This window comes from Argiope bruennichi, chromosome 7 (genome assembly GCF_947563725.1).
Source record: "Argiope bruennichi chromosome 7, qqArgBrue1.1, whole genome shotgun sequence".
Classification (NCBI taxonomy): Eukaryota; Metazoa; Arthropoda; class Arachnida; order Araneae; family Araneidae; genus Argiope; species Argiope bruennichi.
The window spans coordinates 23,694,996-23,722,625 of record NC_079157.1 but is presented as its reverse complement, the minus strand read 5'-3'; the positions used below and the strand labels follow the sequence as shown (position 1 = coordinate 23,722,625).

General features: G+C 26.3%; 1 protein-coding gene across 1 annotated transcript in view; it reads left to right on the top strand.

The window, feature by feature from the left end:
• The first annotated feature begins 2,665 nt into the window (after nucleotides 1-2,665).
• The window catches only part of LOC129976119 (retinaldehyde-binding protein 1-like), a 79,212-nt gene continuing 54,247 nt past the window's right edge, over nucleotides 2,666-27,630 (top strand). Inside the window, exons 1-2 of the mRNA XM_056089516.1 lie at nucleotides 2,666-2,821; nucleotides 7,218-7,370. Of these exons, the coding sequence (XP_055945491.1) occupies nucleotides 7,349-7,370 (22 nt within the window). The 5' untranslated portion in view covers nucleotides 2,666-2,821; nucleotides 7,218-7,348. The remainder of the gene's footprint in view (nucleotides 2,822-7,217; nucleotides 7,371-27,630) is intronic.

The following is a 27,630-nucleotide window of genomic DNA, read 5'->3' as shown; positions in this document are numbered from 1 at the left end:
CGCATCTATAAATTTGTTTAAATAAATAACTTTAAAGATTTTATAATTATTATTATTTATTTTATAATTATAATTATTTTATATTATAATTATAATTTTATAAACTTATAAGATTGATAATAATTATAAAGCTCTTTCCTAGAGACAATCCAAAAAGAGGCGTGGCTTTCATGTTTTCCTATCAAGAATCATAATTTTTAAATAACGTAATAAAACTTCAGGTACTAGGAAAAGTACAAGTATATTTAAAATAATTCACCCATTACATGAATCAATAATAATAATAAAACACACACATCTATATTTCGATATTTTGGATAAAATATTACCCTAAAGGTATTTTTATAGTATCAATGAAAACAGCAGATGGCAGCAGTGCTATTCTTTTCTAAGGGGTTCATTCGCTTTTATAAAGATAATAGATGGCGCCACGAGTACTTAAATTCTTTTATTGAGGATCTGAAAGAATCCGTTTCCATTTTGAAAAAGAGAGAAAATAAATCTAATGTATCTTTATAGATTTGAGGTACTTTCTTGCAGTTCTCCGAATAATAGCATTAAGTTATTATTATATAGCAATGAATTATTAGCATGTATTATATGCATTTTATAAATTACCTTATAAATTATATCATTCGAAATATTTTGTCAATATATTTCATTTCTGTGTGTAATTTTGAAAAATAATAATATATGAAGTTATAAATATGAAGAAAAAGATACTCATAAATAAATACTTAACCTAATACAAACAAAGGTTAATATTAAATGCCGGTTTTGAGATTCGTAACAATTTTAAACTAATTAAAATTAAGTAGATTTTAATTCAATCTGGTATTCTGCTTATAAATGAAGAGGATAAATATTAACCGTAAAGAGCTAGATAGATAAAATTTAGTGCACAGATTTAACATTGAACATGATCTATATGAAGTTTTGGATCAAATTCGTCCAGGTGTTGATAATTCATTAGCCTGTACATTTGTATGCAATTAAGTGCGATAACACAAAACCTCAAAGATTTTGATAATGAAATTTAGTGTACAGTTTTAGCGTTTGAACAATACATTATTGTAAAATTTGAATACATCTATCGAATGTTTGAATGAATTTATTACTCTGTACTTTCGCAAGCATGAAAACGCAATAATTAAAAAACGCAATGATTTTGGTGCACAGAATTTGATGCACAGTTTTTAACATTTAAAACGTAGATTCTCATGAAACTTTTTATAAAATCCGTCAAAGAATTATACTGCATGTTAAATTAAATTTAAAACTTTTTCTTAAAAAAACTTGGTTTTCAATTTAAAGAGGAAAAGTGCTTGGGAATTTGCTTTACATATGGTTAGCTTTGAAGGCTTAATCCGAACAGTTGGTTACTTTTCCAAGGATTTTCTTGATTTATATTGGTTTGAAAAGCTAATTCTTCTGGATTGTTTATTTCGGTTGCAATTTTTTGTGATATTCGTGGCGCCATCTCTTTTTCTTTAGTGGAAGCAATCTTATTTTTTGTAGGTCCTCCCCCTGATTTATATAATTTTAAATCGGAAATAAGCAAGAATGGGGGAGGAGGAGTGGATGAATAAAAACTTTCAGGAACAAGTTTAATTTTTCAGCTCATTTATTTAATTTATTGTTTCATCTGGTTTGGTACTTAAAAACAAGATTGTAATTCTATTACATTTTTTAATCAGTTGATCAACTAGAAAATGCATTGTTGGTTCTTTTTACTCTATAAAGCAAAACAGAAGCTGCTATATTAGAAATGTGTGCAAATTTTAGAGAGACCACTTCCAGTACTTTATAAACGTTTGCATTTAATTTCTCTTGCTTGTAAAGATTAAATTTTATAATTTAATTTAGCATAAATCTCTGATCTATTAGAAGTTGACAATTTTATGTGCTTCTATGCTATGTTTTTATATGTTTTTATGAAATTTAATATGCTATACTTTAATATCTTGAAAGATGATGTATCATTCTCATGTTTTCAATATTAATTATCAGGTAATTGTTCGATTTAATAGAATTCGGAAAAGCGATATATTTTATTTCTTCTAATAATAAAATTCTGAAAAAAACACACATTATTTTAAAATTCTATGATGTTGGCAGTAGTGAATTATGAATTAGAGACTAAAGAGAAAACAATAATTAAAAGAAAAAATATTGTGATTTTTAGCATATTAATAAAAATATATTTTTAAAAACTGTTCTTATCCGTCCTTATTCTTATCCATTGTTGTTCTTATCCGTTCTTATACGTCCTTTTTTTAAAAATTGTTCTTAAAACGTCCAAGAATATTAGTAAACATCCAGCTGGTATTTAGAAAACCTACAAGTGTAGAAAAGAGATACAAACTAGCTTGAAAAGTAACAGGGTAAGTACTCATATTCAGAATTGGAATTTAATCTTAAGAATGCGATATTTGTTACTTTTAGAAAAATATTGTCAACAAATTTATCTTATCATTAGTAATGGATTCAAACTTGTTAGACACAATAAGATTTTCATCTGATTACATTTCATTCAGATAACGAACTATGATCTCTTGGCAACGGCATGCTTGGCAAGGCAGATGTTTACTTATGTACACTTGGCAAGGGAGATGTTTGTCCCGATTATCACAAAGTAAACAAGAGAGAGAGCTCAGTTCTCTTCTTTACTGTATACGTATACAGAACGATTATTGCGTTGAATAAAATCAAACGCATTTTATTAGAGAAAGCGTGAAATTATGGCCTGAATTATTAATTAATTATTTTTCTGATTATTTTGCTTTCTAAAAATTTTTTGCAACTGTACATCGAAACTAAGGTTTGTTTATTTTTGATTTCGCATTTAATTATGATTTAAAATTTAGGCTAAAAAATATCGTCTGCTTGAAAATATTTATTAGAACTAATTTCGTTTCACATTTAATTATGATTTAAAATTAGGCTAAAAAATATCGTCTGCTTGAAAATATTTTGTTATTCGTTAAGAACCTTACTGCTGTTAACTTTGTTTATTCAATTGCTTTTACTTTGGTAATTCGAGTTTTTTTTATTTGGTCCTTTGAATAGACCAGAGTTCATATCAGAGAGAACATAATATTAAAATTTGGTTATTTTGGAATTCGAAATCAAAACTGGTAGATTTTAGTTTTCAATTATTTTTGTCAGTTAAATATTCCATGCATTTAATCTTCAAAGATTATAAATGAAAGAATTTTTATGAATAATTATTCTTTCTAGAATGTTACTATTATGCAATGTATTTAATAAAAAAAAGCAAGAAACAATTTTCACTTGATTAAAAAATAATTAGAGAATTGAATCTTTATTTTGACGTTTCGTAGGGTAAAAGTTTTGTCCAAAATGTTGTTAATAGTTGACAGCCTTTATTGCTAAAGATCCTAATTTATTATTTTCAATGATAATTGTATTGTTTATTTATTAAAATAATTTACTTATTTTTTTAAATCAATGTTTTCAAATTATGAATGCTTTTAATGATTATTATCTTTATATTATGTATTACGAATTAATATTATTTTTTTGTTAATTATGTATTGCTTATTAAAATTATTAAATATTAAAAGTGAATCTTTATTGCCACTTTCAAATATAAAAAAAAGAGTTATTTTCTTTTTCTGTGTTTGATTTAGAATAAGTTTTTCTGAAATCAATTTTTTTTCATAAATCTAATTAATTTAATGCTCCCATCTTGAAATTAGCCAAGTTCCACTACACATGATTCATGTGCTATCATGTGTTGTGGTTCATGTGTGTTTTCATTGAGGAATTATTGACGATACTAATAAAAATATCCGTTTATTAATCAATCATACAAATCACAGAATTCCTGTTTCTTCATTCTTTGATTTGTTGGACCAAGTTAAAAAATTTTTTTCTCCCCATTTACTAAGTATTTTGTAACAGCGCCATTTTTTTTATCTGAAAAATTTTGCTACTTTCATTAAGATGTGAAATAAATCAAGATAAAATTAAGAATTCTATGATGATAAAATAAATTTGTTAGCTTTAATCAGAAATTTAAAAAAAAAAAAAAAAAAAAAATTTGACCCAAAAGGTTTTTTTTGTTTGCAACCAGTACACATCAACGATGGTTTTTTTTAACGGATCACTCTCACCGACGCTTAATCTTTAATTGATTAAAACTTTATTGCTATTGATTTAACCTCATGATTGCTGGAAAACAACAACAAAAAAAAATAATTCAAACAATAGGAAACCTAATAATACACATACAAACAGAATAATACAAAGCTTATGGAAAACTAGCGTGAGTGATTTTCTCACAATTTCCTCACATGCTCTCTAATAAGGATGTTATGTTGTAAATTGATAACCTTGAACAAAACTGTAGGGTTTCGAGTGTTCAGATTTTTATCTTTATGGAATGGAAAGGAAGTCAGCCATTAAAGCAAATCGCATCATTGCAACAATTATATAATTTCTTTTTTTTTATTTGAAGCTTTGATTGGGTATCTCAAAGCAGTCAAATGTCTACAATTCAACAATAATATACCACTGCGTAATGAAGTATCTTACTTGACATAAAAATGAACTCACTCTTATTTAGAAAACTAAGGGAGCGATCATCCCGAAATATTCTTGCATATTCTTTAATAACAGTGCTATCCTATTCCTTCCCACGTAAAATAATGGATCATTGGCAAGGTCACAAAGGCTTCGAGGGCTCAGATTTTTATTTTCAGAGTCTCACATATGAGTTGTGCAGTATACAACAAAGAAAAATGACAGGTACTTGCGTATTAATTGCATGACAATGGCGCACTATATTTACGAAATATCTACCTTTGATGAGAATCTAGCGTGTGATCTTTGGTGATTAGACTGATGGCATGCGGCTAGTAACAGAAAATCGAATATGCATTTAGGACGCCCTTTCGCCGGCTGGCTGAAACCAAATTGTTTCTTAGAGTCGCAACTGAAACCGTAGCTTCCCCAGTAATCTTAGCTGAGCCATGTTTTCTGAAAATGAATATTTTTCTTTGTTCAAGTTTACATTTTCCTTTTTTTCTAAAAAATGTATTTCATGGTTAACCAGTTAATCACACGCCATTTTTCATGCTCCACCTAAGCCACTGTATAAATAATTAGGAGAAATAATTAGAAGATTATTACAGCCGAAATTATTTCGCTAGTGATTATATTCAAAATGGACGAAACAACAGTTTCCATCATTTTTAAAGAACAAACATTTTTTTCAATTTTACAGGCTTAAAATTGTCGATAATTGTATAATTTAATTCAATCAAACATATTTCAATACAATTTTTGAGCCTTAATTTTAGTTCACTGTGATCCGCAGATTCAGAAGCCATGAATGAACATGCATCTATGGCTAAAATAGCTATATTTGTGATTGTAAATTTTAATGACTATTTTGGAACTGCAATAATAAGAACTCTCTATTTACTGTTCATTTCAATTTCCTGAGACTACCACTTTACGACGATTCTACCTCGTTAAGGGGTGAGACGCGGAAAGAAGAACTAATTTCCTGGAATTCGTGGTCATTATTTGATCTTGATGAACGCCTTATTAGATACTTTTTCGTTCAGTGAATTTCCCATGTGTATACAATTCTTCGGATCATACTATTTTATTTTTACTCAAAATTACACATTGTTTTCTTATATGGCTAGTTCAAGTAGAAAACAAAAAAAAAAAACACTTTCAGGAGTGGCACAAAGAATTCTTATTATGTAATATAATTAAATGTGACCGTTGTTCAGTTTCAAAATGTTATTAAAAAATTCAATAACAAATATATAAAAAAAGTGTTTTAACATAAAAAATTCTTCTTCTGTAAAAAAAGTAAATTATCAAATTTTAAGAACAGAAATTTTTCATTTATTCGTCAGAATTTGATCTTTAGGTCCCAAACAAAAAAATAAAAATTGTTCGAAAGTATTTTATTTTGAATTAGAATCTTTTTTTCTACAATGTTATAAGTTATCTACAATTTTTTTTTTCACTTTATAAGTCCATTTTTTGCATGCTTTCTAGAAAACTACCTGTTTTCTTAAGCTTCAAACTATAGCTTGCAAAGCATCTTAAATTCTTACAACTAAAATAATACTCCAAGCAATTTAGAATTCCATCGGCTTGTTTATTCTTTCAACATAACAGCGTATTTTACAAACATTGCCAGATTTCAAAAGGTTTACAATTGATCATCAGCAATTATACAAAATAAATAAATAAATAAATAAATAAACGAAATAATATTAACAAAATATGTTTATCAAAGAAAAAATCGTTTGCTTTTACTTTTTAGTAATATTTTAACAAAATAAAAATAGCAGCAATTATAAAATGCCTGAAAAGGAATCGTCTGCTAAATGTCTATTAACAGATTTAGATTATGATATTTACCGAACACCATTTATCCTGACGCATGCCCAAAAATGTGGAGGGTTTTCAAATCCATGACTGAACAGAACAGCGTTTACTTTCTATTTAGGAATGTTATCACAAGTAGTCTTTATTTGTGTAAACGTTTTACTTGTAGCGCCGTTTAATGTTTGAAATGTAAATATTTTCAATAGAAAAATTTGTTATGAATTTTCCCCCTGAAAATAGAAGTTTGACAATGGGAGGGAAAGGAAAATGAAATCTAGAAAGATGCATTTTAACTATCGCAATGTATTGAAGGCCGTTGATCAGAGAACTAGGATCATTGATTCATTACAGTTTCAAAAGTGAGTTGTTTCTTCAATGATAAAATGCAGATAAAAAGTCTAACTATTTTTTTAACTGTTATCCTTTTCAATTTTATTCAATTATTTCTTCAATTTCATTTCATTCCTTTCCAATTACTTCAGTACTTAATTCTTAAATTTTTAGAGTTTTGTTTCAACCAATCTCAAATCTAATATTCCTACATTAGTGATACAATGAAATTTTGAAGTGTAAGATACTGAAGATGAAGCAAAAGTGGTCATAAATTTGATATGAAAATGATAATGAAATTAAGCCACGATGAATATCGAAAGATTGAAAATATTTAATCATTAATTAAAAATGAAAAATCACAATGAAGGCGATAAAAATACTTCATGTCTTTATGATATTAGTTTGAACTCTAAGTCTTTGATTTAAAAAATTATCTGTAAACTTCAACGAATTTTTAAAAGCATATGTTTTTTATAAATTTTTTTTCTTATTTTTATTTTAAGGATTATCATTGAAAAATATGACAAACTGAAATCTGGTAAGTTACCTTTAAGGAATTACCAAGGCGAATGAATATAAAGAAGCGGAAATTGGAAGATGGCATTGCAAGATTTGGAAGATACCTAATGCAAGGATGGAAAAGATATACTCTAGAGGTAATGAGTAAGATTATCATATTAAATGGGTTGATTGGGCGGCAGCCCATAATCATCATTAATCTGTAGGTTTCTAAAAATTTATTGTACTGATTTTATTTTAATTTTGAGCTAAAAAATTATTTAGTAATAATTTTAAATATGTTAAAAATAAAAATATGACAAGGGTTGACAATTAGACAACCACAAATTTCGTAATGTTACATACAATAAATTAAAGTGCATATTTCAGTCATTTTTAAATAAATAATTTAAAAAAATGGTGAATAAAATACTGGGTATTTATATTTTATTGTATTATTTTAAATATAAAATGTAATATTTGGTATTGATTAAATACATAGAATGAATAGAAAGAAATACTTACCTTATAATACAACTGTTAAAGTTATCATTACACGAACAGAGATTGTTGAAGCTGGGCTATAAAGTGTTATTTTGTATTAGTATTGCCTTTCAAGATCGGATTATTAAAAAGGCAATCAATTGCCTAGGGGGTTTCAAAACTTTTTTGTGATGGTTTGAAATAAATATAATTTTACTCTCTCAGTTAATCACTAAGGTTGTTTAATTGAATTTATTCAAATTAAAATCATGTAAAGAATAATTCAGTTTTGAAGTATTATTCTAATAATATGCGTAAGTAATTGATGCTTACAAGTGTTATATAATTTTATAAATTTAAATAAATGTTTATATAATTGAAAAAATATTCAATCCAGGTATTAAATATTATTTAGATTACGTTATCACTAAAAAAAAATTTCGTTTTTTTTTTTAATTTAAAAATTTCTTTTAAATTTTAGATATGTATTTTTTATACTGGATATATTAAAGTAAACTTTTTGAAAGTGATTTGAAGTTTTTTTTTTCTCAAAATTTGTTATCTGAAACTACTTAAATAAAGATTAAATTAAAATCGATAAAAAATATTTAGTTTTGGAAGCTTACAAAGTAAAGGGAGTCACTAGATTTGCAGCCTAAAGGGCCCTAGATAGTTTAATTCAGCTTGCTGCCTTATAAAATTGCATTGCAGCATGCAGATACATTGGCGACTTTCCATTCAATAATTTTATCAGATATGCACATTTATTGAATCATGGGTACTGAAATGCCTAGTTACTATTTCGATTGAACGTCAGATTACCGAAGTCTATAGAGTACACGACCCCTTTTAAAGTAGGTAACTACGTTAAAAAGTGGATAATTTGAAATATTTTGAATTTTCTTAAAATTTAATATTCTTAATGATTGAAAAGATTTCTTTATAAAATTGTTTGATTCTTGCTTCTAAGAGTATTTTTTTGGGTTACTTTGATTTTATATATGCATTTCCATGTTTTAATACCCTTTTTACCTCTTTAGATGCTATTTTCTCAAATTCTAATCATTATTAGAATTTTCTTACGAAAAATCTCATAAATCAAAATATAATCTCTTTTGTTCACGTTTGGTATAATAATTTCTCAGTATGATCTGTAGTTTCTGAACTACACAGTAAATATTTTGTAAAAGTATTTTGTAGGTGTTCTAATGCTTCACAATGTGAAAAAAAAAAAAAAAAAAATTGAAAATTCCAGGCTATTTATTGATTAGTCGAACCCCATTATTCAAAGAATGGCTAGAAATGCAGCTTATTTCTTTAGTTCGGTAACCAGATAGTATATTTTTTAGAATATTTACAAAATTTTGTGCAAATCATTTGGTAAACTTCTAAGCTAGAAGATTTTTGGTTCGTACTTCTTGTTCCAGGTTTTTAAAAAACTTTGTCACTTAAGTGATATATTTTGGTTTTTATAGATGTATTTGTAATGTTTTTATGCGAAAATTAATGGGGGTGGCTCTTATAAGTGAGAAGCCCTCTCCGCATCCCTTCTTTAGCAAAGGGCATTCACCTTTCCCCCTAAACGTAAACTAGAGTGGTTAGTTGCGTTCACATGTAGGGGTAGCCGTGGCCGAATCTGGTAAGGCGCTGGATTTATATCCAGGGATCAAGGTCCTCTTGCGGGTTCAAATCCCGCCGGCTACCGAGCGCGCCCGGTGAGCGTTTTGTAATTTTTTCAGAAAACTAAAAAAAAAAAAAAAAAAAAAAAAAAAAAAAAAAAATGAAGAAATTTTAGTTGCGGTTGTCTAGCAACTGTGTTGAATCAATAACGAGAAATTCGGCGTTAATAACATTTGAATTAAGATTTGTTAACTTGAATATATTCTATGCTTAATTTTATTTATTTTCTAATATTTTGACATTTGAAATATTTTTTTCAAAGTTTTAAACTTAAACACTTGAGTTTGAAAACCAGTCTAATATTCTGACTCGTAGCTAAAACCTATAAAGACTTTTGCAGTATCACCTTATCAGTCACTTAATCAAAAACAATCAACAAACCCACCAGAATCTGCTCTAAAATCCAGGTATGAAAGCGGTTGCCTTCAAATGCTTAATATGTTAAGGAATGTTATCTAATCTCAGAATTCAACATATAAAGACCAAATGAATGTAAACTGTACCGCCATCTAGTTGACAGATATGAAGTAAAACTAAATTAAAAGATATTTGAATAAGTGTAAGAAATTATCAATTTCGTTCGAATCTTTCATTTAAAAATCTTTATGCCATTAGAAATTTCGATTTTAATAAATAATATTAATTAATAAATAATATTTGGTTATTTATCTCTATCAATTGATTTATTCACAATAATTACAGTTTTATATGCTCTTTTTATTTTGTTCTTCTAAAGGTAATGCTTAATCTTAAAAAGTTTGGCTAAAAATTAAGGAACTATTGGCTATGAAAAATTCTTTTTTTATGTTCTATATTATATTTAGTAATCTTTCTGGAAATATATTTTACTGTATTGTTGATAGAGCTTTATAAAATATCTTTTATTTCAGACAAAAAGTAGTAATCAGTAAAATGATAGTTAGAAGCGCCATCTAGTTTTTAAAAGTGAAAGAAATTTTAAAAACTTTAATCCATAATTGATTTAATCAAATTCAAGGAATCACATGGTCCAAATAACAAACTGTGTACACTAAATTTGGAGACTCTCAGTTTGGATTTATGGGTTTGTTCAGAGGTTAAACCGAGCGGTAAAGAGATAATTAATTTTATAAGATTAAAATTTTCTTGTGGCATGGATATTTAATTAATTATTTTATCATTTTCATTATTTATTTTCTCAGTGATGCAAAATCCCTAATTAATTAAATTCCTGAAGCCATATTTATTACTCTGTTTGCTTTGTAGTTTTTATATGCTCTAATTAGTAATATTTACAAAATGTTTGTGTATATTTTTTTCAGTCTTTTTTTCAAGAAAACACAATGTGTATGATCTGAATCTTTTCTATAAATACATTCCAGAAGTTAATCTGCTAAACGTATTTCAAAATCCACAAAACTAAGTGATTCTGTGGCTTTTCAAATAAAATAAAATTTCAAATGCTAATAAGATCACTTGAATCAAAATTTCTTCAAATACTTTAAAAAAAAAAAACTGCATTGAAATGTTCTTTATAAATGCATACATAGCAAGAATAAAAAACAATGGAATGTAATTGTACTATCTTAAGAACTACTTACTACTTCATCCACAACATTGCCCCAAATTTTACATTAGGACAATAAAACACAATACAGACATATAATATAAATATACAAAGCTCAATAATTGGCTTAATGCCAACACTGTTTTATTTAAAGCATGAATGAACATAACTTAAGAACTGCAGGCCATATTTTTCATACTGCAGAATAATGAAAATAATAACATTTTTAAAAAACATTTATAGTAATATTTCATAAATATTTGCTTTTTTTATTTATCTATATTAGATGTAAATGTTTAATTCGACATATTAATCTAATGGCAGACGATTTTTATTTTGGAACCGTGAATTAATAACGAAAAAAAAAATGAATCTGTTTAGAAATAACTTTAAAAATCAATAATAAAGCAAGTTCATAATATTTTGCTGGTAAATTTTCTTTTAGAATTCATTTATATTTGTAAAAGAAAATTTATTAAAAAAAATATTAATTTTATTTTAAATGGTAAGCATTTATTTCGTCGGTTTTATCAACAGGCAGAAATATATTTTTAAATTTTATATTTTTAAAGAAAGAGAAAAATCAGGAAACAGCTGCCATTGTTTGACACATACACTGAATTCGTATTCTATGAATTCAGAGTATTATTATTATTCAGAAAAATTATATACTCATTAAATTGATTTGGAATTGCAATTTTTTTTGTTCCCTTTTTTGGCATTGAAAATTATAATCTCAAATTTCGCTTGAATTTCAGTAAAGTCAAATGATCCCATACATATATCGATTATGTTAATACACAATAGAAATCAATGCATACAATGGCTTCGTTCCTTTATAAGTAGGTTGCAAAACAATTGATTGGAAACTGAATAATTATGAATGTCAGATCAACTCACAATATTTTTATTGACCTATCGCCGCTGTGTATTATTAAAACCGTCATGTGATTTAAATAATTTCAGAATAAGAATTTCCTGTTTATTGAAACAATGAGACGTCATTATTTCTTCGTATAAAACTGAAATTCTTAAAATTTTTTATCAGACTTAACAAATATTTCATAACGTTAAGGCGAAGAACAACTAAATTTTCTGAATACGTGAATTTCCGTGGAGAAGAAAGTAAGCGTATTTTTCCTTAGATAACTACATATTTTCGTTTATCTGATTTTTTTTTTTCAAAATTCCTCCTTTCTCTTAAAAAGCTGTTATTTTTAGAATTCCCGAATTAAGAATATGCTGGAAATAACTTAATTAATTAAATTAATTACTGTACTTATGATGTTTTAGTTGGAGAGATTCTTCAGATTTTTCCATTTTATTTTTGTTTTTAATTAATATATTTTCTAAATATTGGAGATAAAAATATAACAGTTTAATACACTTGACATTGATTCGCATTTGTGGTGAAGTTATTTCTCGAAATCATAGGATCTAATAAACGTATTAACGGTTTGAAGTCGCAAACATTTAAAAAAATAACTGTTATTTTAAGAATTAAACTAATTAAAATCTTTATTTTCTTCGAAAAATTTTCAAATATTTTCGCTTTTAATTTTTATCTTTAATTTTAGAAGCAGTGTAAAAAATTTTTAAATTAATTTTTCTTTTGAATTGTTTTTATAATTCGATTATTTTTTTTTCTATTTTTCATAAAGAATTAAGAAAATTAAAATTATTAAAGAAATTATTTATGCATTTATTCTCTTGTTTTAACTTTGATGTGAATCTTGTTGAATACGATTATTGTACAAAATGCTGAGAAGTTTTATACTAATTATACTATCTAAAAAACAGAAAGAAATTGAAAAGAATAAACCTCTTATTATAACGTAAATATTATAGCGTTACAATGTTTTACATTTCATTTGTCTGTTTTATTATTGTTTGTCTTGATTTTATCAGCCGTATCTTATTTTGTTTAACGCATTATTCAATTTAGAGAAAGAATGCCTATTCAGAAACTTTATTTATCTTAAAATTTATTATCAATTTTTCCATCTACTATCACTTTAAATTTATAAGAAAATAGTACAAAACGAGACCTGCTTCCCTTAAATGTGATATAAAATTGTTCATGTAAGTCGTGAAAATTAAGTATTTTTTTAAATATAAATTTTTTATTTTTGATTTCAAGATTATTCAGTGAAAAGAAAAATAGATTTTCGCTTTAACTTATTCTCTTTAAGTAGGTTTCTAAACATTTCAATGCTAAGTAATGATAAAAAAAAAGTGGTATCAGTTTTACGCTTTGAGATTATTGAGGAAAGTGTTAAATTTTTTAATTTACTTTTAATTAATTAAAAATTTAATGAAATCTCTGAGATATCCTCTTTTATCGAGCATCTTCTACCCTATTTGGTCCTATTTAGGCGCGATGGTTAAGAGTATATTGGAGAGTTTGTGGATGTGTATGGTTATATGTTAATGCACGTATATGGATATGTGTTAATGTAGACATGTATGGATATGTGTGTAGAAATATATATATTAAACGTAATAAAAAGTGCTATAAGATAAAACTGATACAATTGAAAAATTAATTTTCATTTATCTTAAAATATTTTTGTGTAGTTAGTTTTACGCTTTGAAATTATTGAGGAAAGTGTTAAATTTTTAATTTACTTTTAATTAATTAAAAAATTTAATGAAATCTTTGAGATATCCTCTTTTATCGAGCATCTTCTACCCTATTTGGAAGCGAAAGTTAAGAGCAAATTGGAGAGTTTGTGGATGTGTATGGTTATGTGTTAATGCGCGTATATGGATATCTCAATGTTGACATATATGGATATGTGTGTACAAATATACATACTAAACGTAAAAAAATGGGCTATGAGATAAAACTGATGCAATTGAAAAACTAATTTTTTAATTTTTTAAAAATGTTTTTGTGCAATATTTGCTTTGAGATTATGGAGGAAAAGTGTTAAAATTTCGATTAATTTTTAACTAATAAAAATTTTAATGAAATCTTTGAAAAACACTCTTTTATTGAGCATCTTCTATCCTATTTGGTATGTCTTGACTTAATGGTACATACCAAAGTACATACCGAGTATGTTGTCTAGTTTGTGGATGTGTTCGAATATGTGTTAATGTGGGCATGTACGGATCTGTATGGATATGTGTGTATAAATATACATACATCTGAGGATTACTATTGATTTATATTTTATAAGTTGTATTATTTGTTAACTGAAATATGGCAGTCTCAAGACTGTTTGGTTTCCATTCGAAACGCCCTTTACAGACTAGCGTTGAGAAAAAGTATATCTGTCCAGGGCGGCGTGTTAACCAACCGTATTTTTTTAAAACCATGGAGATTTTAGGGATTCCTTATTTGTTCCGTTTTTATTTGAAGTATAATATAATAATTTAATTGGCAAATGTATAAAAGTTGTTGTAAAATTTTTTGGGGTGGAGCTACTAAATAAATAGAATACGTATAATATATTTATGTGTTCTTAAAATTTTTTAATAAATTAATTCTTAGAATTTTTTAAATTAATCAATTTTAATTGTTACTTGGAAATTTGTATACGAAGGCATGCTTACACTACCCATGTAAAGCATTTGGAATTATAAATTTCTTATAAGAATCAAAGGATGTGCATTGTTTCACTGCAACCATGGTAAATAAAAAGTGAAATAGAATATTTTTTATAATTCTAATGAGGAAAATAGACTACTACTTCTTTTTATTTTATCTTTTTCGTCATTTATTTAAAAAAGGTAATAAATACTGATAAAAATTTTAATTGAAATGAATTGCTACCTTGTTTCTGAAGAAATTTTAATTTTTTATTACTTTGGATTAAAAAAAAGCAAAGAGAAATTAAGATTTATAAGAAGTAATGAAAAATCTATCATGGCGCCATCTCTGTTTCCCATTTAGAATAACGAATTGCTATTTTGTCAAAACAATATTTTGAACATTTCATAATAAGGGAGGGAGGGGAAGCAAATAAGGAAAAATAAAAGAAAAATGAAATATTCTCTAAACTGTATTCTGGTATTTTCTTCTGATAAGTATAATTTTGATATATTATTTGTAAAAAAACATTATGTATTTAAATTTTTTTTAAAAATTCGCATATCAAAGAAATATTCAATAATTTTCCTAAAGAAAAATTGGGTCTTTTTTTTTCTTTCTTTAAGAATCTTTTTTTTTAAAGATCTAAAAAAGCAATATTGTATACAGACAGAGAGGCATTTTCAGTATGTGATTTCTTAATATTATTATTATTTTAAGATCCTTCAGATACTGGTTAAGAATCTTGGAGAAGGGAAAGTAAGATACAGATTTTCTTGTAAAAAAAAAAAACCCGGAGGGAAGAGGGACTTTCTTTTTCTTTCGGTTTTCTTATCTAAAAAAACAATTTCTGAAAAATTCTGAAAGTTTTATTTCAAATTTATTTTAATTATTTATTTCTCTCTTCATAAATCTTATATAAATATAAATCATCTTAATCTAAATTGTAGATTATCTATACTTATAATAAAGCTCAATGTGTGTGTGTGTGTGTGTGTTGGCGCTCTACAGGTCAGGTCATTTGACATACAGCTATCAAATTTGGTACATGTATACCTTAGAGGTCGGGAATGTGCACCTGGGGTCCCTTTTTTTGAAATCTTAATTAGAATTTTAATTATTAGTTAAAAACTAACTTTCCAGCCAAAAAAATCTTCCATTTTCCCCACCGCTAACTTTCAGTTATTTTTTTCTCCCAACAGAATTGAGGCTAGGGTTAACATTTTTCGGCGGATTATTTCAAACGATTCTGTTTATTTTCTTAATGTTTTATGCATTTAAAATTAAACATTGTTAATTAATCCATGTTTCACATTCATTCTGAAGTACTTTTGAATTAAAATAACACAGAATAAAGGAAATTAAAAATGTATAATCTGCATAGCGTTACCCCAACTGGCGTAGAAAAATTCACGCACTTGCGTTAACGTAACTGGCGAAGAAAATTCACGCATGCGCATTGTTTTCTGACTGTTGACATGGCAACCAACGGATGATTTAAATTATTTTTAGGTTAGTTGCATGCTTTTTTAAGTAAATTGTATTTAAGTTAGTTATATATTTTTTGTATACGCTTATAGTTTTAAGTACATCGTTTTTTAAGTAGTTTTTTTAAACCTATTTTCAATGATTTAAATTATTTTTAGGTTAATTGGATGCTTTTGTAATTAAATTGTATTTATGTTAGTTATATACTTTTTTGTATATGCTTATAGTTTTAAGTACATCGTTTTTTAAGTATTTTTTTAAACCTGTTTCCGACCGATTATTTTAAACGATTCATTTTATTTTTTTAGTGTTTGATGCATTTAAAATTAAACATTGTTAATAAATCGATCTGTTCATGATGAATCTGAGAAATTTTTGTTGACAAATTTTTGAGATATTACATAAATTAAGAAAGATATTCTTTAGTGCCCATAAAGTCTAAACGCTCAGTGACTCTATTATTATTAGTAATCATAGTATTAAAAAAATGCTTTGTTTCAGTAAAAAATATTATTATATTAATTGCAGATTAATCATTTACACTTTAATTTAAAGCATAATTTCTACGAGGGGTAACAGAAAATTAGATAGATACATATCAGGCTATGGCTGAAGGCCCTTATAATATTATGAGTGAATTATATGACTATCAAAATGTGAAGTTTTAAAATATTTTGCTGAAGAATCTATTAAAGTTGGAATTGTGTAAAATATTTAATGGTACGACCGGAGTTTAACCTCCTGCTTGGAGCAATTTTTAAAAATCGCCAACAACGACCTTGCGAAATGTTCAAAAGCAAAGGAGCAGATGTTCAATTATAGTGCATAATAAAGATTGCCAGCTTTGGAGCGTTATCGCAACTTGGCGAAGAAGGGGGTTCAACTCCGGTTCAACCTATTTAATTATTAAAATTTAAACGAACATTAAGATTGGCGAACCGGCTGGTCGCCAAAGGCGGCTAGTTCATAATACAACTAAGTTTTTGACAAGTTATATAATTTCATTAAAGAAATGAAGGCAGAAGTTTATTTCCAATAAACTCAGACATTTCAGACAAAAGAAAACTGTAATTGTTGTCCCCTTTTTTGATAGAATCATGGTCATTAAATTATGCACAAGAGATTTAATTGAAATTAAAACAACCAATATTCCCACCTCTTTACCATTTGACCGGACCAAATCGGACCATCTGCTTTCATCAGCTCCTAATTTGGCACACATAGAACATTGAAGTGTATGATTCTACTTCTCGCAGCATTTTTTTTTTTGAAATATTTATCAATTTAAAATTAAGCGAAATTCTGGTGTTTTCTCCAATAATTTTCAAAAATATTATAATATTTTTAATTTTAACATGATTTTTTATATCATGTTAAAATTAAAAAAATATCATTTCAATTATATCGGTTTTTCACTGCATGATTTTTCTACTTTCAATTAATTTATAGAATTATTTTAAGCATGATTTTTGCAACAATTAATTTCATTGTTAAAGTGAAACTCAAATCGTTTTCATTGTTAATATTAATATTTCATCCTGTCTTTCCCACCACTTCGATGACAAAGGTACGAAAATTTGGCTAATTTTTTTTTTCATTTTGAGGGGGTTTCAGCTAAAGGCATGCTTTTAATGAAATTTTTGAAATTTTGTTGTATTTTCCGAATCAAGCGAATTTTTTTTTTAATTCACCTGTTTTAAAGCATTGCTGTTTTTTCGTGTGATGTAATTGGATGTATAAAGATATAAACAGAAATTTAGAAAAATGCATTGTCCAAGGAACAGAGTAGCAAATGGTTTTTTAAATAATTTGATTTATACATTTATCAAAATTTGTTTATAAATATTTTGTTAGGGGAAGTTATTATGACCAAGTAAACACTAGATATTTAATTGAAATTTTTAATAACAGTTTATTCTGACGAACCAGCTGTTGTTATATTATAGATCCAAGATATTTGATGTTCCAGGAATGTTAAATTTTTCAGCTAGCCCTCTTTGTTCTCCACAGACCTTCTGTATCCTTTATTCTGACTTGGTCCTCTTTCTTCTTTCACATAGGGTCACCTTACTTTTTTATTTAGGTTATAATATGCTGCACATTGAGATCGCGGTCCAAGCTTGGGTGAACACAACGGGGCGAAACCTATTTCGGTGACTCCAATCCAAACCCTCCAGTGACTCATCTTGCGACCTTGGCTCCCAAAGCGTAACGGGACATCCACAACTCGACCCTCTTTGCTCTAGTATCCCTATTGTGGTGACCTTGTCCTTCTCCCTCAAAAAGGGGGACTTTTGTGCCGCGGCCCGGGCAAGGGTTAAAATCCCGGCCAAGCGGGGTCAGGCCTGGGAAAAGCGGTCGTCAGCCTTCGCTGGGGTCAGGTAACGCTGAATCGGGGTCTTCGACTGCAGCTAACCCCGATTCGGGTATGCCCTCGGCTCGGCTTTCACTTTTTGGATGGTTTCATTTTCACTCGCTTGCATTCGTGAACTGTCGGACAAAGTTTTGTGTCCTTTCCCCCATCAATAAGGTCGCGGTCACGTTGTGTTGTTGACTTTCGGTTGTTTAGGAAGATTCCTGCAAAGGAGGGCGTAGGAAGAAGCGAGAAAGTGAAGGTGAGGTGAAGGAATTGGTTCAATGACAATGGAAGGCATTCAGCAGGTGGTTTTCGGAGATTTTCCTGTGTTCTCCTTTCAAGTCCCATCACCTGCAAACTCTTGAGCAGAAATTCTTTTGCTACAAATAGGCCAGTTTTACCCTTTGTAGAGCAGAATCTAATTCGAGCTATTCGGGATATGACATCGTTACACACATTTATAAATAAGAATCGTTTGCATAAATTCATGAATTTCAATGCAAAACCTTAAAAGTATATTTCGACTTCTTCCTTAAGAGAGTATATGGTTATTACACGCTTAAATATAAAAGTGTAAAAAGTTATAAAAAAAGTTATGTTTTTTTTTATTTTTTATTTTGGATTCTATATGGTGTATGACATCGTTTCACATATTTAGAAATGAGAATCTTTTGAAAAAATTCATCAATTTTTAAACAAAATTCTACCAAATATATTTTGATTTCTTTCTTAGGAAAGTATATGGTTATTACACACTAAAATGTATTATGAAAAAAAAAAAACACCTGTTTTTTATTTTGGTTTCTATTTGGGATATGATATCGTTTCACATATGTATAAATAAGAATCCTTTGCAAAAATTCATGAATTTCTTTGCAAAATTCTACTAATATTCTAATTAGTATATTTCGATTTCTTCCTTAAGAAAGTATATGGTTATTATACGCTTAAAAGTATCATAAAAAATTGTTTTTTATTGCGGATTCTATTTGGGATACGACATTGTTTCACATACCTATAAATAAGAATCCTTTGCAAAAATTCATGAATTTCTTTGCAAAATTCTACTAATATTCTAATTAGTATATTTCGATTTCTTCCTTAAGAAAGTATATGGTTATTATACGCTTAACAGTATCATAAAAAATTTTTTTTTATTGCGGATTCTATTTGGGATACGACATTGTTTCACATACCTATAAATAAGAATCCTTTGCAAAAATTCATGAATTTCTTTGCAAAATTCTACTAATATTCTAATTAGTATATTTCGATTTCTTCCTTAAGAAAGTATATGGTTATTATACGCTTAAAAGTATCATAAAAAATTGTTTTTTATTGCGGATTCTATTTGGGATACGACATTGTTTCACATACCTATAAATAAGAATCCTTTGCAAAAATTCATGAATTTCTTTGCAAAATTCTACTAATATTCTAATTAGTATATTTCGATTTCTTCCTTAAGAAAGTATATGGTTATTATACGCTTAAAAGTATCATAAAAAATTGTTTTTTATTGCGGATTCTATTTGGGATACGACATTGTTTCACATACCTATAAATAAGAATCCTTTGCAAAAATTCATGAATTTCTTTGCAAAATTCTACTAATATTCTAATTAGTATATTTCTATTTCTTCCATAAGAAAGTATATGGTTATTACACACTAAAATGTATTATGAAAAAAACAAACAAACAAAAAAACTGTTTTTTATTTTGGTTTCTATTTGGGATATGATATCGTTTCACATATGTATAAATAAGAATCCTTTGCAAAAATTCATGAATTTCTTTGCAAAATTCTACTAATATTCTAATTAGTATATTTCTATTTCTTCCATAAGAAAGTATATGGTTATTACACACTAAAATGTATTATGAAAAAAAAAAACCCTGTTTTTTATTTTGGTTTCTATTTGGGATATGATATCGTTTCACATATGTATAAATAAGAATCCTTTGCAAAAATTCATGAATTTCTTTGCAAAATTCTACTAATATTCTAATTAGTATATTTCGATTTCTTCCTTAAGAAAGTATATGGTTATTATACGCTTAAAAGTATCATAAAAAATTGTTTTTTATTGCGGATTCTATTTGGGATATGATATCGTTTCACATATGTATAAATAAGAATCCTTTGCAAAAATTCATGAATTTCTTTGCAAAATTCTACTAATATTCTAATTAGTATATTTCTATTTCTTCCATAAGAAAGTATATGGTTATTACACACTAAAATGTATTATGAAAAAAAAAACCTGTTTTTTATTTTGGTTTCTATTTGTTATATTATATCGTTTCACATATTTATAATAAGAATCCTTTGCAAAAATTCATGAATTTCTTTGCAAAATTCTACTAATATTCTAATTAGTATATTTCGATTTCTTCCTTAAGAAAATATATGGTTATTATACGCTGAAAAGTATCATAAAAAATTGTTTTTTATTGCGGATTCTATTTGGGATACGACATTGTTTCACATACCTATAAATAAGAATCCTTTGCAAAAATTCATGAATTTCTTTGCAAAATTCTACTAATATTCTAATTAGTATATTTCTATTTCTTCCATAAGAAAGTATATGGTTATTACACACTAAAATGTATTATGAAAAAAAAAAAAAAAAAAAAACCCTGTTTTTTATTTTGGTTTCTATTTGGGATATTATATCGTTTCACATATTTATAATAAGAATCCTTTGCAAAAATTTATCAATTTCTTTGCAAAATTCTACTAATATTCTAATTAGTATATTTCGATTTCTTCCTTAAGAAAATATATGGTTATTATACGCTTAAAAGTATCATAAAAAATTGTTTTTTATTGCGGATTCTATTTGGGATACGGCATTCTTTCACATGCCTATAAATAAGAATCCTTTGCAAAAATTCATGAATTTCTTTGCAAAATTCTACTAATATTCTAATTAGTATATTTCTATTTCTTCCATAAGAAAGTATATGGTTATTACACACTAAAATGTATTATGAAAAAAAAAAAAAAAACTGTTTTTTATTTTGGTTTCTATTTGGGATATGATATCGTTTCACATATGTATAAATAAGAATCCTTTGCAAAAATTCATGAATTTCTTTGCAAAATTCTACTAATATTCTAATTAGTATATTTCTATTTCTTCCATAAGAAAGTATATGGTTATTACACACTAAAATGTATTATGAAAAAAAAAAACCCTGTTTTTTATTTTGGTTTTTATTTGGGATATGATATCGTTTCACATATGTATAAATAAGAATCCTTTGCAAAAATTCATGAATTTCTTTGCAAAATTCTACTAATATTCTAATTAGTATATTTCGATTTCTTCCTTAAGAAAGTATATGGTTATTATACGCTTAAAAGTATCATAAAAAATTGTTTTTTATTGCGGATTCTATTTGGGATACGACATTGTTTCACATACCTATAAATAAGAATCCTTTGCAAAAATTCATTAATTTCTTTGCAAAATTCTACTAATATTCTAATTAGTATATTTCTATTTCTTCCTTAAGAAAGTATATGGTTATTTTACACTTAAATGTATCATAAAAGAAATTTTTTTTATTGTGGATTCTATTTGGGATATGACATTTTTTCACATATCTGTAAATAAGAATCGTTTGCAAAAAAAATCATGAATTTCTATGCAAAATGTTACCAAGTTACACACTTAAATGCATCATAAAAAATTTATATTTTTAATTTTGGATTCTGTTTGGGATATGACATCGTTTAAAGTTCTTTTACAAATATTCATGAATTTCAATGCATCTACCAAGTATATTTCCGATTTTTTTCTTAAGAAAATATATGGTTATTTCACTCTTAAATGCATCATAAATTTTTTTTTCCAATTCAAAATTCATATCTGTGCATTTTAATTCCTTCTTTACCACTATTTATTAGAATTAGCGAATTTCGGTTGAATTTATTAAGGCTGCAGGCATATTATAAAACTCTTGTACATTTCCATTCAAAGTACACCTGAGTATATTCCTTTTTTATTCAAATATGATTCTATTTTATTCATAGATGTGTTAAAAACATTTATGTTTTTCGAATACAAGATTCAAATGAATATACTTCGATTTTTTTCCTCGCCACTATATACAGTTACATTTGCATATGTGCGTAAAATATCTACATATTCTGATTTAAAATTTAATTGAATATATTTTTATGTTTTGTTTGCAATAATTTATTGTTATTATAGTCATAACCTTTTTTTTTACGAGATTTGACGGAATATATTTCGATTTCTTTTTAATAGGAGTATATTTCTATGACGCTCATTTTATATTCTTAATATATTTTCTTATTTATTAATTTTTTAGAAAAGTTCATGTAAAATCCTTTTATAAAAACCATGCGAGTTCTATATAATCTCAATAAAACGTACAGCACTGCAGCTAATTTCATCAAATTTTTTTAAAAACATTTTACCTGATTGTTTTTTTACAGCATAAAAAAATTAATAACAATTCGAAGATGATACTTTTGTTCTCTTTAAGTAAGGGAAAACGATATTTAATTACTTTTTCCTGCTTGTTCTCAATGCAATGGCTTTTTCGGAACTATAAAAAAAAATCCCTATTATTTTAAATAAAGAATGATTTTTAAATGAATAAAATGAATGAATTTATTTAAATAAGGTTGTAAATTTAAACGTAAATTTAAAGGTTTATTTAATTCTAAACGTAAATTTAAAGGTTTATTTAATTCTAAACGTAAATCAAATGGAATTTACTGAGCTCCATTACGGGACCCTCAGTAACATGAACTTGCAATCCGAGGTATAAAACAAAGGGAAACAAAAGGTTTATTGAGAAAATAATTTAAGCACCAATTTTGGAAAAAATCTTAGAAAAATCCCCCTTCTTGTATAATAAATTATGAAAATATAAAGAATATTGATGATGTGTTCCTTAATATAAATTGTGCCTGTATACGTATGTATGTCCCACATTTCCTTCCAAACAACTGGAGATAATTCAAACAAATTTTAAACATTATTATTTAAAAACTTAATTAAACTTTTTGTTAAGTGAAAAAATACTGTTAAATTTTAAAATTGCCAAAGTCATTTAAAAATTCAATTAATTAAAAATTAACTGAAATTTTGACATTTCATCGTTGTGGCTTCGGTGTGAATTAATCCGCAAAAATAGTTTTATATCATCGTAAAATTTTAAATTTAATATTTTCAATGATATGTATTTTCTTTCCATAAAAATTTCCATTTAATTTTTGTTGGCTTTTCAAACTACTAATTGAATAGATGCAGACGATTTTGAAATAAAATAATTTATAAATACAAGGTTTCTAAGAAACGGTGAGACTGAAAAATTTTATCTTAATCTTTTGATATTTTTCTTTAATTTTGTAAAGTATTATTTAGAAATGCTTATTTGTTGGTTTTGAAATTTTTTTTATTTAATTAGATTAAAAATTATTGTCGCTAAAAATTTATTGTTTGTCCTACAAACTAATAAATAAAAGATATTGAAATTATGAAAAGTATAGTATTCTGAATATTGAGAAATTTGGAATAGCGATTTAACGAAGTCCAAAAGGAAATTTTTGTTTTATTTTATTAAAATATCTTTTGGCATTTTTTTTATTTATTTAACGATATTTTTTTAGTTTATTTAATTATATTAAATAAATTTCTGCCGTTAAAATCTGATATCTGTTATTTTTATCTGCGTCGTTTATGAAGTAACCAATGAGTGGTATTGGAATTGCGAGAGAACAAAACACAGAATAGTGAAGAATTTGGAGTAGGGATTTAGCTAAGCCTAAAAAAATGTATATGTAAGTCCATCATTTTTCTTCTCTTTTTTTTTTTTTTTTTCGTAATTTCTATTTTTAAAATATCTTAATCTTTTGATTTTTTTTCTTTAAGTTTTTAACGTATAATTTAAAAATGTTTTTTATTGGTTTTGAAAGAGTTTTTAAGTTTATTTAATTAGATTAAAAATTATTGTCGTTAAAAATCTGTTATTTGTTTTACAAACTAGTAAATAAATGATATTGCAATTGTGATAAGTTTAGTATTCCGAATATTGTGAAATTTGGAGTAGCGATTTCAAGAAGTCAAAAAAAAAAAAAAAAGTCTAATGTTTTTTCCCCTGTGTCTTTATCCTTTGAAATTTTTGTTTTATTTTTTTTAAAAATATCTTTTGGCATTTTTTTATTTATTTAAAGGGATTTTTTTAGTTGATTGAATTATATTTAATAAATTACTTTCGTTAAAATCCAATATCTGTTATTTTTATATGCGTTTTTTACGAATTAATCAATAAGTGATATGGGAATTGAGAGTAGACAAAACATAGAATAATGAAGAATTTGGAGTAGCGATTTAGCTAAGCCTGAATATATATATATATATATATATATATATATATATATATATATATATATATATATATATATATATATATATGTAAGTCCATCATTCTTCTTCTCTTTAATTGATTAATTAATTTTTTTTGAAATTTTTATTTTAAAAATATTTTTTTGGCAATCTTTGTTATTGGCTTTAAAAGAATCCTAAAATTTATTTAAAAAAATAAAATTGTGGATAATGGAAAGTTTTTGTGTAATATAATATTGTATATAAAATAAGCTTTTTTATTAAGGTCAAATCATAAAGAAAGCATTTGTTTACTTACCGTCAAGTGTTAATATTGAATAGATTCCTACTTATTCATTTACGTCATATAATTAAATTTTCTGTCACAAATAATGAAATATACCTGCAAACTTTTTATAAAGTTTTTGCAACAATTAATTAAATCTTAAATTTTTCATTTGTAAAAAACAAAAATTTCATCCTAAGCAACTTTGAACATTGGATATTTCATCTTATAACAAATATTTTTTCATGTTCTTGTATGCGTAGTATAGAAAAAGTATTGAAATCGTCGAAAAATTCCAACTCAAGATTTTGACGAATCTACAAGTTATCTCTCCGAGTTCGAAAAATGTATTTTTGAAACATTTTTTTGTTTGTTTGTCGAAATTGTGTCTTTCTGTCGAATTTTGAGTAAAATCTGCTCAGTGGAAGTTCGTCTGTCCAGCTCTTCGAATATATCAACACGATAAATACAAAACGAAGAGAGCTAGATAGATAAAATTCGGTACACAAATTTAACATTTATAAGGTAGGACACCTTATAAATGTAAACATTTTGTGCTAGATTCAACTAGGGGTTGACTGTATATCGATTTGTACTTCCAGTAATATGTAAATGCAATAATTTATAAACGCATTGATTTAATTATATATTTCCAATGAAATGTTTGTGGCTATAATTTTAGTTTTGTGTCAAATTTTGATTTCAGCCGAGTGGGAAAAAATGGATCTGAAACACAAATTCGATTTTCGGATACTATTCACTGCATGTCAGAGATTAATCGCCAAAAAAACTCGCCAAGGCTGATAAGATGGATTCAATAAAAATGCTAAATTTGCGCTAAAGATAAATATTTCGTTACTATTATACTTCAATCTCACGCAAGGTTTTCTCTGAGATAACACTTTTATCAGATAGTATGCGAGAAAGTTTTGAGAGACCATTACTGCTGATTTTTCTAGAATATATTTAGAAATCCGTGAAAACCAAACATAGTTGCACCTAATCGATTTGTAGATACATATTATTTATTTGGCAAAGGTTTTTAATTAAAATCAAATTAAGGATAATATGTTAAGTATAATTTAACAACAAAGCAGTCAGAAACCGGAAGAGGAAATGTTTTTGCTTTTAATGAAATGGATTCCTAATATTGCAGTTAAATGAGGATTGCTCATAGAAAACGTGCAATCGAATTTCTCTAATTATCAGACACTCAATTAGATGATTATTGAATTATCCGAATCTGTAATTTTATTACATATCAGTATTTATTACATTATGTAGTGCTAAACTATTGATGATAAATTTATTAAAATAATAGTAATAGTACTAAAAAAATCAAATAACAAAATTAAATTATAATAATAGACTTTTGTAAAGAACTTTTTTTTAACATTACACGATTTATAAAAATTATAAATATTACTATCATTTTTATGCAAGTTATAAATATTTACAGTTTTTTTGTATCTTATCTTTATTGCTTTAATTTAGTGAAATAAGATTTATTTTTCAATGCTACATGACATCAATTTTTTTATTGTAATTTTTGAATTTATTCAGTTTTCCGAATTTTTGAATATCCGAATCGGCTGGATCTTCTCGTTTAATTCGGATACATTAATTTTATAGTAATATTAATTTTCAAAGCCAACAAGAAATTAAATCCTGATATAAGTGTCTATATCTAATTAATATCTAAAATTTGAATATAAAAACTTGTAATTTTTTAATGGAAGGTGCGTAAAATACAGTCAGAGGAAGTCTGTATTCCCCGTTGCCTGATTACAAGTCAATTCGATAACTGAAAAACGCAAAGATCTATATAAATGAAATTTGGTACACAGAATTAGTATCTAAGATGAAAATTCTTATGAAATTTTTCAAATCAATTTATAAATTCTGAATTCTTATCGAAATTCTTATCAAACCAAATCTGTCTTAGGCTTGACCATTCTGCAAGTTTATATTTTTAGAGACATGTAAGTTCAATAACCTTTCCTTTTAATCCCTTTTATATATGAGGAAGTCCCCCCCTTTTTTTTTCTCAAATTAAAATACATTTAAAAATATATCTTAAAATATATTTTAAAACAGTATTTTTCATTGTTCTGATTAGTTTTACTATCGGCGCAAATATATTAAATACATTTTTTGTGTGCATTTTATCACTGGTATAGGCAATTAAATTTTAAAAATAAAATAAGGATCGACGAATCAATTTTAAACTATTGTCTTGCTTCGATGTTTCGAACGAAAGACTGAAATATCCTTAAATTTTTTTACAGTCTAAAATATTCATTTTTATAGACATGTTAAAATATACAGAAATAATAAATAATAATTTAAATTAAATGCAATTATTTCGTTCTTCAAATTTAATTGGTAAGCAATGAATATCAGAAGTAAATGTTGAGAACCGTGTTGTCAAAACTTTTTTTTATAGACAACTAATAGATTTAATATTCCCCAAGAGATGGCAGCACAAAAATAAGGCAGATAAGTTTGGTTGGTGTTAGAAGATTTTTTTTTTTAAATATATGTTTTTATTTAATCTATGAATCAATAATTAAAAAGGCTAAATGGCAGAGAAAACAATCACATGGTTGCTTTAGTAATGCATTAGAAGTTCTAAACTTTTGAAGGAAACACACAAAGAATTTATGAAT